This window comes from Leptonotus elevatus, chromosome 6, assembly GCF_054856555.1.
Source record: "Leptonotus elevatus isolate MCC_2025b chromosome 6, RoL_Lele_1.0, whole genome shotgun sequence".
Classification (NCBI taxonomy): domain Eukaryota; kingdom Metazoa; phylum Chordata; class Actinopteri; order Syngnathiformes; family Syngnathidae; genus Leptonotus; species Leptonotus elevatus.
Window position 1 is genome coordinate 12,699,863 of NC_141244.1, and position 17,945 is coordinate 12,717,807.

A 17,945-nucleotide genomic window follows, 5' to 3' on the forward strand; every position below is an offset into this window, starting at 1 on the left:
AGTTCATGAACAAAAACGAGACGAAAATTATATTATTTTGTAAAATCTTGTCTGCTAATCTGTCACTGTGACACACAGCGACACCCACTTTCAAATCTGCAGCTAGAGAGTGCAACATGCACAAACATGGGACAGACAGGAGGTGGATTGACTGTGAAATGTTAAAAAAAGAAATTAAATTATAGTTATAACGTAACATTAGTCCAACGGCTACAACATTCCAACAAAAACGTTAATCCAACCGCTAACTAATGCTGGCTAACTCACTAGCGCTTAGCATGGAGCCATAATAGCCACTTGTTGATTAATTGTGTGTGAAGTTGTTTTTCATCAAAAAGATGAGAGAAAATTTTATGTGAAATAGTTTTAGATCTTAAATGTGAAAAATATACAGGGGTAAAATGACTGTCCTGACTAAAACTAGACTAAAATGTTGACTAGACTAAAACGAGAAAATCATGTTTTTTGGACTAAAATGCTAGATTTATAGTCGTCTAAAAATTGTCACGTGGAAACTGTAGTATGCTGTTTTTTGAAAAGATACAGTATTTGATCTGTACAGTGTCTCTGCACTAGTGTTAATTTTATCCACTATTTTTAAATTTAGCCTCAGTTTTAGTCCAGTTTCAAGCACGCTTGTTAGTTTTCATCATAATTAGTCAATTTAGTCAGTCTATGACTCAATAAAATGAAAGAAATAGTCACAAATATGCCTAAAATAGCACTGAGCAATCTAATTCTCTCATGTCGCAAGCAAGGCTGTTGCCAAGGCGGGACGTCATCTGGTGCACATTATTGCTATAACTTAGTTAATTATAATTAGTTTAGTAAACCTAAAATGTAGTTTCAGTTAGGCTTTTAAAAAAAAAAGAAGCATTTTCATTTAGTTTCATTGACAAAAATGCTTTTTCAATTTTAGTTTCACGGTAGTTATCTCATTAGTTTTGTTAACTAAAATAACCTTGATGACTGATATGAAATACAGTACTTATATTGTGATACATTTTTTAGCCACATCCTCCAGCTCAACTCTTTACTCTATTTGTTAAATTTGTTTAATCGGGCGATTAACATACCCCTTAGGTAATCCGGCGCAACCGGGCATTTTGTCCACAGTACTTGCACATTTCAGTCACATGGAACAGTCAAACCCAAACACCAGTGTATTTCTTGTGATGGGGTTACGCAGCCAGTTGGGTGCATGTGTACTCTAACAAGGAAGTGGAGAGGGTTCTGGTCTGGAGCCATAGCTGTAGCAGCCAGGCCATGACATGCTGACGAGCTGACCCAAAACTCACATTTTAAACACAACAGCTCATTATTGAGGCACTTTTACAACTGCAATATATGAATATGTGACATCCCTAAAGACACGTGTCATTTCCTTTCCTGAAGGCTCAGTAGCTGTCCTGTACTGGAAGGCCTCAGGCTGGATGTCGACACGGTGACTTCATGATGGCTGACGGAACCTTTGTGTGACTGCTCAGTGCTCAAGTTTCTGTGTGGGACTGATCCTGCGTGTCTATTTGCATTTGCACAACTTTTTGTCTGCATGTGGGAAAAGGTTGGGGTCAACAGGTTCTTATGTGTGGATGTGTGGGACTGTGCTCTCGTGTGAAGTGTGAATCCCTCTGTTGCAAGCACAACTGGTGCAGCATGCACTTAAAGGTTGGAAACAACGATAAGGCTTAGTCGTCCCATCCATCCATCCATCCATCCATCCATCCATCCACTACTAGACAGCATATTATTCTTGAGGGTGGGACTAACAGATGTCAGCGTACCAAAGGGAGGCCACACGGCCCAAGTAAGTGTTTGTACTGGCAAAATCTATTCATTGCACAGTAATTCAGCAGCTCAAGTCCGCACTGTCAGGGGAAGGGTTTGGTTTCAGCTGATAATGAATTTTTTACTACCACACCCGTACATCTGGATTTGATATGAAGCATATGTAAAGGCAACAGTCGGCTCACAGAAATGTGGCACACGCCTAACAAGACTACCTCTGTCAAGGGTTGGCAAAGTGACCGCAATACCTGAAATGAGCCATGCAGGCAAACGTGATGGGCAGTCACAAATGGGTCTACTGTACTGTTGATGCTGACTTCCTATGAGGGCAAGAGTGTGTAGCTGTGTCAATGTGGCATCTGCAACAATTGCCAGTTACCATGGAAACTGCATGTGTACGTGTAGCCCTTTTACACTACGTGTTGAAGACGGCATTTTTAACACTTTTTTCACCCTTGCGTGGCTGTTTTGGATAAACGGTAGGGATAGACTGAATATTGGCTGGGCCGATTATCGGTACCGATATTCAGCATTTTGACGAATATCGGCATCGGCCATTTCGAATAATCATATGGCCGATAAGTGCTATTTACTTGAGTTTTTATTTAACTATTGAAGACATGATGCTACTGCCCCTGGAAGATTCCTGAACTTTTTGTTAGATTTGTAAAACAAAGGCGTCTATTGACTAATAACTCCGATTTTTTTTAAATTAAACCCCAATATTTTTTACGAACCCTAAATGTTGTTTAATAAACATATGCTTAAAAAAAATCTGGAGTTTGTACTTTTTAAATTTTTGATGCCAATATTTTCCCCTTTAGTGAAAATGAATATCGGCTCCAAATTTTGGTTATCGCCGTTCTTGATTACTAATAATCGGTATTGTATCGGCCCTGAAAAAAAACCATCGGTCTATCTCTAATAAACGGTGCTGAGCTGATATGTGGGATAAGTGGGGTGGAGTGGGGAATGGGGGTTTGGGGTGGCGCAAAGGTAATACCAAAGTAGTAACAAAGGCAGTACAAAATCTATGTAAGGGAATGCTGTACTGCCTGTAGAAGGGAGGTGTAAGTTGTAACTTAACCCAGCCCGAAACGTCTCCCTTTGTGTTGCTGTCCAACGAGTATTTCATATGGCACACTAGATTATGACACTGACATGTCATGCATCAAATGATCTGGCAGCGGGATGCAGTGCTGCACGATCGCACATTGCTTGGCTCTGTGTAAAAGCTAAGGCCAGATAAACGTAAATCTTCTGTTATGGTCTTGCGTGTCAGTTTTTGCAAAAGAGGCATGTATATACTGGAGCATATTTAATGGTCTGGCTTCCCATATAATACAGTTGAGTTCATATGATTTTAGGTGCTCTTTGTTTTTAGAAAACTAACTTGAAGCCAATATCAACTCCCTGTCCATTTTCACTAGTACAACAATATTCTGATTAATCCTGGCACAAAGTCCACACTCATGCATTCCTTGCTGTGCAATAGATGTAGTAAAAGCATTCTGGTGGCTAAACGTGAATGTTCCCATGTTATTGTTGGGAAACTGTTGTGGTCCTCTCTCAGGATAAAACTGCCGTAAACACACTGCATCTACTCTGTCTAGCATCTTGTGACCTCTGACAGAAATAGACAGTGACACGGTTCCAGTTATGTGCCACACACGCTGTCTCACACATGTCAACACGAGCACGCAAAAACAAGCTGCAAGCACCTCACTGGCAGACGAAGCCACCAAACTGCCGTAAGCGTGTATGTGGAGCGGTGTAGCTGGCTGTCTCATATACTCATAAACAAAATAAGTGACATTCCTACATTCTAGTGCACAATAGTGCTAAATTGACCCTTTCAAAGATGCAAGTCGGGTGCAATTGCATTTTGAAGTAAAAAATAAATTGAGGCAAAAATCAGTTTGAATGACTTGGCTTGCTCTCTGAAAGACAATGACCGTCCACATCCATGGAATTGTGTGGCATTCTACATTGTTCCTTGGTATGTAAAAGCATATTTGAACGTGTGATTGTGTACTTTAATTAGAAAGACGTTCTAAAACTGCTTGTTAATTATACAATATAAAAGTGAAAATGTGCTGAAGGGGCAGTGTTACACAGATATGATGACAGTGGAGGGACCGTGTTCAAGTCTGTGTCAATGTGCAACACCAGCTTGCAAATATCAACTTTTTGAAAAATGTTTTTTATTATAATAAATTAGTGCAGAAATCAGAACCAAATGCAGGATATTTACAAAGACAACAGCACAGACAAATAGTAAAAAAAAACTAATTGTTTGGGGACCTGGTCGGTGCGATGTGATGTAAATAATAATCAGAGATGGGAATCGTCATTGACCGAAATCGATGATTGATGGAAGTGCTCACCTTTCGGTGTGTGCTTCAGCACTTTCAGCGAAGCCTTCTGAAAAATTTTCGGACTGAGCACCGAGTAAAGCATTATCAAGCATTTGCTGAAAGTGCTGAAGCACATGCCAAAAGGTGGGCACTTCCATCAATCATCAATTCCAGTCAATGACAATGCCCACCTCTGATAATCATGACCAGAAATTCAGGCAAACATTCAATCCGAGCTGCTTAGAGGACACACAGGTTGTTTTAATTCCGGCAGCATGTAAAGCAACAGATGTTTGACAGGGTAGTGGTTACACTGATAAGAGGCTGGAGACCGTACAGCTGGATTCAAACATACGCATATATACTCACCCAGCTGGACTGAGGCACAGTGATCTGTTGGCTCACTAATTAAAGAGCTGAAGGGAACATGAAGGCTACGCTAAAAGCTGGTTAACAGTTTTTTTTCTTTTAATGACGCAATTGTTTTGATTCGGAACTGCTTATTCCCATTTGCAATATTTCGGATGGGAAACCCCAAGTTTCAAATTCAGAGGTCAACCAGCATCCCAGAACAAATTACAGCCTGGTTAGAGTTTTCCACTGTTGTACACTTCTGCATAGCTGTGAAAAATGCAGCAGGAATGTTAAACCAATAGTATGTTTTTCTTACCGCTTCTATCAGTGAAAACAAAAAAACACATTTTTGCGGCATTCTGTATCTAAATATTCTTTCTATAGAAAAGAATAGCGTTTCTATTTCTCTGCGACACAATACTATCTAAATTTACAGAAAAGTCAAAGAATGTAAGAACCACTTTGAAAAACTTGGAACTTCTTATTTTCACCTCCATCCTTTGTTTTTTCTTTCTTTCTTTTTTTTTAATAGCATAGTGTAGGTTAGACAAATGGCCCCCAGGCCTTAGCTTGGATATTTCTGCTGTACACACTTTCCTTTTGGAGCTGTTGGCATGTCCAGATTGAGCCACCCACATAGCACTGTTAATGGCTCGTGTTTCATTCACTGATTTATGTGGCTGTGTAATCAGGTTGTCATTATGATGTATTCACAATGAATAATACAGTACATGTATGAAACCCTTTGAAAAGCAATTTCATTTTTTTCCCATTCAAATTGCAGTAAACACAAGAAAAAAAAAAGATTAATCTGTGCTTGAAATGTTGTGAAATAATTCTAAAATGTCTACTTTCAATGGTGTAGAGTACTTATTTTGCAAAATAGCAACATTTAAATTGCTAGAATGAAAATATTTTGTACAATAGCAGTTCTGCTTCGTAAAAAAAATGTCCTTTTAGAATAATAACCTGTTGTATCAGTTGTCCTGAATGGTGGTGGATGTGCCACTCCCGTAATAGATCAGATGACAGACAGGCAGCTTCCTCAGCGGTCTTACTCTGGCATCCTACACACTCCATTGTCAGAATGTCTAGCCTCAGTGGGAACCCACACAAGCACCGCTGTGGGCAAGCATACGCATACACACACAAACACGCACCTGCTCCAAAGCGACAGGTTGTGACATGCAAAAAAAAAAAAAAAAAACTGTTTGAAAACATCTATCAACAGCTGATGACAGAAGAGGAAAATGAGGGGGATATGAGGCTGAGCCAGAACAGTTGAATGAAAAGTACCGTTTTTGTGTCAAAATGAAATGCAATGGAGTTGACTGTAGCAATTTGAATCTTCCACCTCTGTGTGGTTTTGCAGCCTGAATGCTAACGAGGGCTTGAGAGCACAGACAAACAAGAACAGATAGCTGACAAATGGCAATTTTACTGAACAAATTAACCAACAGCTCAATCCCTACGACCTCCCTCTTTAGTGTTCCTTACCGACAGATGCAATGGCCGGGATCCAATTGAGATAGCAAGAGTGTATTCTGCTCTTCTAAAAAGTGTAAATGTACTAATACACAATTTTTCAGGATACAATTATGATCTATTTTTTTAAATGACCAAGTGAAAGTGCAAAATATACGTCTATTGGTGTACCAGGCACAACTGCATGATCCATATTGCACAATACACCTACCTGTATAAACGTCTTTGTCCTGGCATCAGCCATGTTGGAATGGTACTTATTCATGTTATTTAATCTTTATATTGACCATCTCATGTCTGTGTTACACTGACGTCTTATTAACTCATTCACTGCCATAAATTCATTTGAACTATTTCTATTAGTTTAACATTTTTTTCTCTACTTTTGTCAACATGAGTAAGAAAACCTAGAACTTTTTTTTTCATTAGTTAACTCGTGAATTCATGTGATTAATTACAATTAAACATTTTAATCACCTGACGTCCCTAATTTTTAATAATCTTATATTCTTAAAAAAAAAAGAAGAAAAGATTATTAAAAAATGTGGGGCGTCAGGCAATTAATATTAGTAATCGTAATTAATCGCATGACTTCACTAGTTAACTCACGATTAATCACAAATTTTATATCTGTTCAAAATGTACAATACCTTTTCTCTCTCTAGGTTTTCATACTCTTGTTAACAAAAGTAAATAAAAAAATTAACTAATAGAAATAGTTTAAATGATTTTTGGACGTCTGTAGCTGTCAATGGCAGTGAATGAGTTAAAGGTAAAGCTTTGTATAAAGGAGACCACAAAAATCTCGCCTGTACAATGTGACCAACTAGAGAAGGGATAGTCCTCTAGTTGGGCATACTGGTGATAATTAAAACCAGATAAACAGAAGAAACCAAGCAGTTTGGAAGTACAACAGAACACAACACTGCCTTGTTTGAAATAATGACCAACAGATTACACCCACCCAATGTGCAAGTGAGGTGACATTATCCAACCCAGCGTCACCCCATATCCATCCGCCCGCCCACATACACACAGGGTCTTCACACAAGCACATCATTCATTCAGAGAGCTTCATGAAGTGTCTATAGCACAACAAAGAACAATCAGGACAAGTCACTAACTGAGTGGCTTCAACAGTCACTACAAGTATTGCACAATTCCCAAAACTATGAAGTCAACCAATTCTTTCAATGACGTAAATCAGAGTTTGCCCAAACGAGAAATGTAGTTCCCTTTGGAGCTAATTCGTTTGCTTTGACTGGCTGTCTCTTTTTAATTTTTGGATGGTATGATGTAAGTTTCCGTCATTTTTGTAAATGTTAGTTTACCTAGTAGGGAAAAAAACGCGAATCAAATCAAAAACTATTTCTGTCAGAAAAATTGCGATTCAAATTTTTTTCCTGAAATCGATCAGCCCTGCAAATACAGTACAGGTATCGATTGCCGCACCAGCACAAATGTGAAAGGCACGCATCCCAAGTCTTGTTACAGTTGCCCAAACAATTCACACACAAAATAACTACTTTTGTTTATCGTCTCAAGGCCTCTCAACCTTCTACCACTTTGGCTTAAAGTTCCTCATGATTAAGTTTAGTTTGCTTGAGTTGACACACCACCTGATAAACACCTAGCTTGGCAAGCATTAGTGTAGATAGGCCTGCCAATACAAAAAAGAAAACACTGCAGAAGGCAAGAAAACAAAAGACAGAATGTGCTAGACAAAGTTTCATTTTTCGTTGTCCAACATGAAAGCCAAAGTTCCTGTCAAAGTCACACAGACGATGGCCAGATTAAATGCTCTTGTTTTATTTGGGTTTCAGTCAAGGTCCTGTAAGGTAGCAGCACCATATCTATGGAACCTAGTGTGAGAATATAAGAGCTGACATGGTAGTACAGAACAGAGGTTGGATTGTTGGCTGGCGGCCGACTGTGGTCTTCAGTACAAATGTTCAGCGTTACTCGTTAAAGAAAGGAAAAACTACTTTTAGAAAACATGGGACCGCTTTCCCGACACGACTCACTGGTTTGATCAGGTTCATGTTTAAACAAAAACAGAGTGCAAACAGAGACAACACCCGCAAACATCATTGGTGACACACATATGCGCCAATGACTCTCCTCCTCTGACTCGAGGATGTTTAGCCTATTTTCCTGTGTCTTGAAATATTTTAGTCCACGTTTGTTTTTTCTGTCCTTGTCAATAAACAGCCGTCCTCGCTCTGAAGCGCACATACTTCAGTGTCCCTTAATTCCACGACAAGGACATTTTGGAGCCCGTCTGTAAGTTTTTTATTGTTCAGTTGGCTACTGAAAACCAAGTCCACTTTGGCTAATTTTTCAGATGGCTGCAGTGTACACAAACTTCACGCGGCATTAATGGAATTGTACTTTTTCTCGTGCTTGAGGGTGTGCACACAAGGTTGCGCAGGCTTGTACTTGTCAAAGAGCTCATAAATCTATGGCTGAGTGTGTTTTTGACCATTTAGGTGGTTTAATTGCTGGCTCCAGTGATTTGTAAGTTTCTCAGGGTGGGGTCAGGTCAAACGTTGAGAACAGAGACTCGATTCAGCGCCATGCGCCTAACTTGTACAGAGAAGGAGATTCTAAGCTCGATAGAGGACAGACAACGTACGCGCTCAGGCTAAAAGTGAAAAAGAGGACAAACTTTTCAAAGGAGGCATTGAGGCAGGGGACTAATTCAGGATCTGAGGTTGCTCTGTAAGAGAAGCCAAGCAATGAATTGAGCAGGGCACAGAGGGAAAGCCCTTTTTTTTTTCCTCCATATACACAGCTCTCTGGTCACAGGGAGAATTGAAACATACGCCAATGCACAAACGGAGGAATTGCATTATGTTCATTAACCATTTGTCATTTTCCCCCCATTTATATATATAAAAAAACTGTCAGCTGTTTAATGAAACCAAGCAGACTGTTTTCTTTGAGTGAGTGATAAGCGCTCTGCAGCACAGACTAAAACGAGGTGACAGGGAACGGCAGGCTCTCTGATGAGCACATAACTTGGCAAACCCAAGAGCAAATGTGTTTAGCGTGTGCTGGACAAAATGTACACAAATGCACACGCTAACTCTTATGCACACACTTGTGATGTGAACAGTCCAGTGCACTCCATGGCATACACGGGGTTTAATGTTAAGTGTTTTGGCCCCTTTTAACTCTTACAATCAAAGACCGTATTGAGTTCATGTAGACTAACGCTCATTACTAAGCTCATATATGCCTTTTAGAGTTTTGGACCCTGCTGTTCCTCATCTACATTTAATGAACTCTGAGCTATTAGTGTACATTAACTCAACTTTCCCATGTCTACTTGCATGACCTTTTGCCTAATATGGACCCTCATTAAGCACAACAAAGAATTCACCCGAAAGAGTGGTTGTAATGTGAATTGTAAAATTGTGCACAATATTATGTTTCCTTTACTAACACTGGATTTTGTGATTTACCGTGTGTTTTTAAATCTACAGCATACATTTAAAGAAATCATTCTTGTGCTCAATATAAATGAGTACACCCAACAGATTTGGAAAAAAAGAACATGAGTTTTCTTTGTGAATCAATATTTTTTTGTGGGTTACAATACCACAAAACACTCTTGACAACTGCAGCACAATATTTGCAAGTGAGATTTGTTTGTGCACACACAAAAAAATAAATGACGAAAGATGGACTTGGTAGATAGATAGTGTAAGTGTTGTATTTACAAAGTCACCACAGGCTAAACAAGGATTTTTGGTGAATTATTGTGCTGGATCATCACCTGTGAATTTGGAAACACAAAATGGAATGGAGTGTACAATTAACTCATTCACTCCCAGCCATTTTCACTGAAGCAACTCCCTTCGCTCGCGGCTATTTTTGACTGATTTTGCAAGGCCCACAGAATATTGTGTACTATTGCTACAAAAACATGGAATCAGGAAAAAAAAGTATATTTCTATGTTTCTGTTTCGCAGCAATTAGCATTAGAAAATAGCTAAGTTTTATCATTATTCACAAATCTGTTTAAAACAGTCGGGAAAGTAGCTCTTTGCAACATGGCCCTGATTGATTGCTTATACTCTGCTGCCACCTGCTGGCCGTTTTTGTAATAACTACCATTGCTTCGTTCATGCATTCTCTTCAGTTCAGAGGCTGCATCAAAGCCTTCTGTATGCGCTAGCATAAAACACACACACACACACACACACACACACACACAAACACACACACACACACACACACACACACACACACACACACACACACACACAAACGTATAAATATGTCTTTGGGAGCATGGTAATATTTAAAATAGAATGTATTTATACGTTTTTGAGCGCAAATAAGTTAGGAATCAAACACGGGAAGAAGATACTGTAGCTGCTTTTAAAATGTGCAACAAACATACAACAGATGTTATTGAAGGAAAAAAACATGTACACCTATTGACAGGAAATTATGTGGAGTGTTTAACTTAACAATACTGTAGCCCTAAAAGGGCTTTGGAAAATTAACTATTCCAAGAGGGGCAAAATAAATGTTAATGGCAGGTACTGACTATACACAGGGCTAATGCTAACCTGTAAAAATGTCAGAATGGATCAAAGATGTAGTAACTATCTATTCGAACATACTAGCTGCATCTACAGTAGAAGTTTTTATCATTACCTACCAATCAGACAAAACCAAACAGGCTGGAAAAGTAGAGCTTCTGACGTGAGTAGAGTATAGGATTAGAGTACACACATGCACGCGTTCAGTTTATAGGGCTGTGGACGAATCGGTGGTGACTTGAATAGAGATGGGAATTAATTGGCCATTAAAAATTAATAGCATATTGTTGCATGTTTTGTCATAGAGGACTGTTTGCACGGCAATAATCACATCTCAGGGACATTTTTCATAAAAAATCTTGATAAGACAGGAAAATAAATAAATCCTGAGTGTGTCTCTCACTATTGGATAAACAAATTAATTGAGTAATGACCGCAATCAAGGAACAATCTAACTTATAAGTCAGTGTACCAATGTATTCATGTTAAAAAAAAAAAACATATACAAATACACACAATGAAACAACATTTTTATCTCTTTTTTTTCTCAATCAGCAACAATTTTTGGGCAGCAACCAAAATGTATTGTCCTGGATGAAACACTCGATAGATTTACTTCAAGACCCCCACCACCCCCCCCCCCCCATAAAAAAGAAATACACACACACACACAAGTTACCTTATTATTCCAATCAAATTCTACCAAAGTTAAAGTTTGACCAGAACCCACACAGTCTCTTAGGAAATTATATTATCAGCTTTCTGACATCTGATAACAGTGCCAGAGTAATAACTTTATTCTAAAGTGCTATATAACTATAAACATAACAGACTTGTCCTATATCAAAGTCGGTGCAAAGATCAACTTGTCAGTCTTAATACCATGCCGGGCTACAGTTCACGACGTCAATCAACTGCAGACGTGGCTGGCGGCTTTGAGAATGAAATGATATGCTGATTATCTGGTTATGTTGCATCTCTTTCCTGTACGCTGCAGATAAACGAAAAAAGCATGTTCTGTCCCCTTAAAAAGGACAATTTGATCAAATAATTAGAGAAACTGTCTTAGCAAAGGGAAACAAGTGTTATGAGCAAGTAAATTATGTATACGCACGCACGCACACACACGAAGGGAAAATATGCAGTGGGAGAGTGACAAAAGAGCCAGTACAGAATAACAACACAGTGACTGAATGGTACTAAATCAAGGATCCAAAAGAGGACCGAAGCTCAGTGACAGTCCCCTCATTCCCAATTCAGCAGGTAAGGTGATGAATGGATATGCCAGCCTGTCATCTCATGTTTATAAAGAAGGGGAGAGGAAGTTGGAGGGAGTCGATGTTAGGGAGGGAGCAGATTGCTCACACACAAACACACACGCAGAACGGAGCCAACTCTGGTGCTACAAACAGTATAGTGATGGATTTAACACCCATAAAGAAACTAACCCCCCAAAAAATAACTCCACTTATTACAATGCACAACTTAAGCTGGTTAATGTGTCAGGACTGCTGAGATTTTTTTTTTTATTTGAGGTTCTCTTCACCAAAGCACCTGCTAAATGGCACAGACCTATAGATTTGATTCCTACCTCTCGAGTTGGTTGCCAGGTCAGCCACTTTCTGAAAAGCATCCAAGAAGGCAGCCAAGGCAACCACTGTGGCCCTAGAAGAGGGAAAACAAAGAAAAGAAGAAGCTTTTGTTACATAAAACACTTGGCTGATCAATCCCTACAGAATAAGTATCAATTTGCAGTCCATGTGTTGGTAACAAAACGTATATAAAAAAGTGACTGAAGGTGATTTGAGCACTGCTCTCTGTTCTCATGAAACAGCAAACCAATGAAAATTTGACATTTTGTATGCATGTAGTCATCAGTGGTCAAAACCCATTAGCATAGAGGCCTTAAATCCAGTCACATTTGATTTAATTCAGTTTGACTGTTGGCTAATAGTAGCCTCAGCAGTGGTGCTGCTGATTGGTTAACCAACATACACGGACGGTGTGGGCATGCACAAATGAATCAGCTGACTGACATAGTTCACGCTCCGTGACGTTCCACTTTTTCCACACTTCTCTGTGAAGTCCCAGTTAACGTGCACTGGTAAAAATTCAATATTTGGCTAAATCATGTCGGTCTCCTCTCCACTGGATGGCGATCATGTTCATTTAAGGTCATTTAGCGGTGCAGGTTCAACAAGGAAAGGTGGCTCGCTGCTATTTGCTACTTGGTAAATGGTGCAAGGTGAGTGGTAAAAGGGACAACTTTACAGCTCTGTATATGTGGCAGTGTTCTCGACCTTGACTCTCCTATAGTGGAGTTTAGTCCTCATGGAATTATTGTGTGCTGATGAAAAGTAAATACTGGTATGGTAAGAGCATTGAATAGATTTTGCTGAATTTCAAAACAGTTTTAGTCTCCGTTGCACATGCCATTATTTTATATTCATTCCTTTATGGCCACATCTTCATTGTTGTATTATGCAAATTCTTACTTGGGTAAATTACATTTAACAGGCACAGTACTGTACTTTTTGTATTTACACTAACTTAAAATGCAAAGGCATAAGTTTGTTTACTGGTGTTGTGACAAAATCTAAATAAATACAGACATATTTTCTTCATACTGCATTATATGTACCGGTATTATTGTCTTTTTTCGGGAATATCTTTGGTTTCCAATGGACTATATGCCACGGAGGAGTCGGGACTTCCGACTTTTCAGCCATCAACTTTGTTTCCGTTTCCGGTTATGTCGTAATTGGCCGCGTCCCAATACTCGCACGAATAGATTTATGGAGCCTTTTATACTGCAATGGCATTTATGCCGACAGTGCGGGTGAAATCACTGTAGGCGCGTTTGTTGCGCGGCGCGATGATGTGCGTGCAGTATTTGTCCACATTAGTTGGCATTAACTCATTCACTGTCATTGACGGCTATAGACATAAAAAATTCATTTGAACTATTTCTATTAGTTGAATTTTTGTTTCCACTTTTGCTAACAAGAAAAAGATAATAAAATATAATAACATAAATAGTTCACATGAATTTTTGACGTCTATAGTCGTCAATGAATGAGTTAATATGATTTATTGCATGAGGGAGGTGAAAAGCCAGTATTGGGACGCGGCCAACAGTAACCGGAAACATTATTGCTGTGTGTTTTACGGAAGTCGGAAGTCCGTGACATCTAGTCAATATCATGGGTCGGTTAATACTTTTAAAAAGTCAAATATTGTCGGATTAAGGTGTTAAATGTGCATTAAAATTCTGGCTTCATTTCATCTAATGCATTTAGTGCATGCAAACATACTGATGGACTACTTCTGACACGCAACTGAACGCAAATTTAGATCACAGGTTTGGGAATGAAAGCCTCTTTTGTTGTCGCCTGTATGTGTGCGAGCATTCAAAAAGGTATCTGCTCTCAACAGAGACGATGGTCATATGAGCTACAAAAACAAATGTGCTCTATTTTCCAAGGCACTGAGACAAAAATAATAATAATAATTCTTAAAGTTTGAGTGCCTTAATTTGTCAACACTTGTTTATTTCCGAGGTCCAACGGCAAACTGTGACAGCAAACGGGACTTTCACAGACTTGTGTGAATGGACTCTCAATTTGCCCCTTGTGACTGAAGCCAGAGGGCAACCATCTTACGTTGCCACTGTTCGTGACAACTTCTGTTATTTTTTACACTAAAAACACTGATATCAGTGCGTGTTTTACACTAGTATCCATGTATGGAGTCATGAGAGCCTCTCAAAGGGCGAACTTCCCTGTTTGCATCAACCATTCAGATTATATTAACTCAATATCAACAATTGTGACTCAAAGAAGTCAGATTTACATTTCGCAGCAATATTTTTCTTTTCTTTTTTGCTTTCACTTTTTCTTAGTGATGAAATATACATGTAGCGCTTCTCCCAGATGTCATACACGGTGGTATTTTTTGCCATAGAGGCAGAAAATAACGTGACAATGCTGCGGAGAAATCAATGTATTCAAGTTAGGCGGATTTTTTAAAAATGGCAACGTAAGATGGCTACCAGTGGCTTCACTTCTCCCAATGTCCAGTTAGTGGCTTGATTTTGCTGCTTTAGATTACATCTAGGTTGCCACAAATGTGACAAAGGACAAAAATTACACTGAGTTTAAGAATTTAGTTTAAGTGCAAAAAAATGCCTTAAGATTTCCGTATTGAATCAGTGACAGAATATTAGTTTTCTGATCACACAAATAGCTCATAAAAATGTAGTAATGGTTAATAGGTTTGAGGGCAGAGTTTACCAAAAGATTCAAGGGTGTGGCTTGACCAGAAGAAAAAACACAACATAGTGTAGGCACAGTCAGATTCCTTTCTATTTCAAGCAGAGCGCTGGCATTGGAGGAGCTACGTCCAACAGATCGTTTACCCAATACTATGTACTCATGGAGTGAATGCTCTCACGAAGTCTGGTCAGCTGAAGTTATTCATTGAAAAAAATGTTTCAAGACATGGAAATTAGGCTTCAAGAGAAAACTCTGGATTTCTCTCAGTAGAAGAACTATCTTATAAATATTCATACATAAATATCTCAACGCGCCCTGTCCTTGAGGTGAGAGATTTCAATTTGATCATAGCCAGTTCAGGGAAGCCTGACCAAGCCAACCTACACTCCACTTAAAACTGTGGCATAGTATAGCAGAGTGCTCAGCCTCTGACAATGATACATTGAGTGCTGCTGCCACTATCTATTCTTAGTGCAGTCGAAACTGGAATGTAGCTGTGGTTGATTTGGATCCTGGAAAGAGGGTGAATTAAACACCCCTTTTGAAACACTAAATTCCAACAATTTCAATATGATTATATATGTCAACTGTGCTTTACCCATTGCATGCATATTAATATGTACAGTACAATATTACACTGCATTGTATATACTGTCTGTCTGCATCGTTTCTACATAACCAAGCTTAAATGTTATTGGTGTATTTCCTTTTCCCAATGAAGTCAAACCCAAAATAAATTCTTAGCCCTTTAAGGCACAGCTGCATCAATCAGCCAGCACACCGAAGCAAGGGAGACCATGATTAGAAATCAGCTAGCCTTTATTCTACACCATATTACTTATTTCAAGCAGTGTTGCGCTCAAATAAAAAAATGGGCAGGAGGGGGGAAAACACCGTAGTTGGACCAAAAAAATGGCTGAACACTGTAATCGGATGATTTCCTAGTTGCTTTGTGAGCGGGGTGAAGAGGGGCTAAATTACAGAGCAGTACCCCAAGGACATCATTACACACATAGACACATGCCACAGCGCTGCTACTTATCCGAGCCAAAGCGGCAAGGTGGGTGTGTTTGTGTTTTAGCATGTGTGTGTCCCTCTATGTAACCTAGTCCCACAAAAGATTACAGAGCTTCATGGGTGGATAGGGAGTAGGGGTGGCTATGCGGTGGTCGAGGGCACTACTTTTGCCAAATTGGAAGTGGCTATAGAAAACATTAAAGCAGACCAAAAAGGCTGCAACGTGGTTTACCATTAGGACACTGAACACTTGTAATCTATGCAGTAGGAATGGCATCAGTACAGCTGGCACGACCACTGCAGCCTACGGCTGAGTTTAAGTCCAGTAATCGGGGCAAAGTTTAATACGACAACAGTCGGACTATAAATAGCACTGCACTCATGACTCGGATTGTCCATATCCAATAAATCAGATCTCCAAGTTCGGTCCTCGAGAGCCCTATCCAGGCTTTCTTCCATCTCTCTCCTCCAACACACCTGAATCATATCATCAGGATCGTTACCAGGCTTCTGCAGAGCTTACTGATGAAGCTGATCATTTGATTCAGCTGTGTTGGAGGAGGGAGGCATGGATGACAGGCTGGATAGGGGCTCTCAAGATTTCCCTGCAATAAATATTCCTCTCTCCTTTTACGTACACACAAATACATTTGACATTATATTTGAACCGCAAAGCCGACGAAATATTGAACATGTGTAACATTTACACATTTTACATTTTGGAAAGATCGTTTAGGATAAAATCACATTTAAAATAGCATGTGACCAGATTGTCCATGTTGCATCTTTAAAACTTAAAACTCTTTGTCATCACAGATTCAACTTCTTCATGTTGCCACCAAAAGCGTATGTAACACGTTCCCAAGATGTGCAAGACATTTCTAAACGCTAAAAGAAAGCCACTGTTACAAATGGCTTACTGCTTCTTCCGCTGTCTTACAGGAAGTCGTGCCCGTATTTGTTTCTAGAGCAGAGCCCTCAGGAATAAGGTTGATAGTCTCCTACAGCCCGATTATTTAATTGGAAGGCACATCAAGGTGAGCTACAAAGAACCTTATGTCGTTTCGATAAAATTTGTATAACAAATCACAGCAATTTACATGATTAGAATCTCATTCAACTGTTTAATTGCAACAACTACTCAGGTACATAGGTCCAAATAACCTTTTCACCAGAACGGTCAGTGGCCTAGAAGTTAATGTCGCTACCTTTAGTGCCAGTTTTTGCTGGTTCGATCACTGGGCTTTTTGCTGGTCACAATGTACTTTTCCCACTACCGCAGTGCACAGAACCACAGACACCTTACTGTCAAATAGGCAGTCATTAGCAACAAGACCACAAATGCTCCCCTGAGCTTAAGTATGACAAGGTCACATATTTAACCCCAACATGATGGTAACACTCGAATAACATATCACCATGAATCAGTGGTAACACTGAGAAAACGGAGGAATGGAACACCGCGTGGCCTCTGGACGCTATTGTTAAGTCCCTCAGCCTTTATACCGCTGTCACTATGAGTCTGTCCCGCAACACGTGGACATTTATACGGCGAGAGATCTGCCGTGCACTATTAATCAAAGAATATTCCAGACTGCAGGACATCCATAGTTAAAGTACTCGGAGAACAATAAGCTTTTTATCTCAGCTGTCGTAAATTGTTTGTCTATTGACACGTGGCCACTTAAAGCCGGCCAAGAAGTGGCGAGAATTGGCGGCCATTGTTAGCATAAAACTGGCAGGAGGTGTGCAAATTGACAGCTTTAAAAAGGACAATTAAGACCAAGAAATGAACGGACAGATGGGCAGAAAGGATGTTGAGGGTTTCTGGCTTATTTAAACTGCCAGCGTTTGTTGGTCAAAAGGGCATATCACTTCACGTATTATTACTAGTTACATATTATTAGTTTTGAATGTACACGTGCTCATTTCTGAGTCAGTGAAAGTGACTAGTCATCATAATCATGCAAATGTGTTGCATAAGCAAAAGCTCACCTGAGCTGTGACTGCAGTTTGCCAGCCTTGGTGATAAAGTCCTCCCATATCGGATAGCTGCTCTGTAAACAAGGAAAACTTCATGTCATTGCTATGTCAACTGACAGTTACATAACAAT

At 39.5% G+C, this 17,945-nt stretch overlaps 1 protein-coding gene across 7 annotated transcripts in view; it reads right to left on the bottom strand.

Moving 5' to 3' along the window:
• Positions 1 to 17,945, bottom strand: part of LOC147172056 (protein MTSS 1-like) — a 36,626-nt gene that overhangs the window by 14,229 nt on the left and 4,452 nt on the right. For all 7 annotated transcript variants that reach the window (XM_086078689.1, XM_086078693.1, XM_086078694.1 and 4 more), the window contains 2 exons: positions 17,827 to 17,888; positions 12,132 to 12,205 (listed from right to left, as the gene is read on the bottom strand). In XM_086078689.1, the coding sequence (XP_085934815.1) occupies positions 12,132 to 12,205; positions 17,827 to 17,888 (136 nt within the window). The remainder of the gene's footprint in view (positions 1 to 12,131; positions 12,206 to 17,826; positions 17,889 to 17,945) is intronic.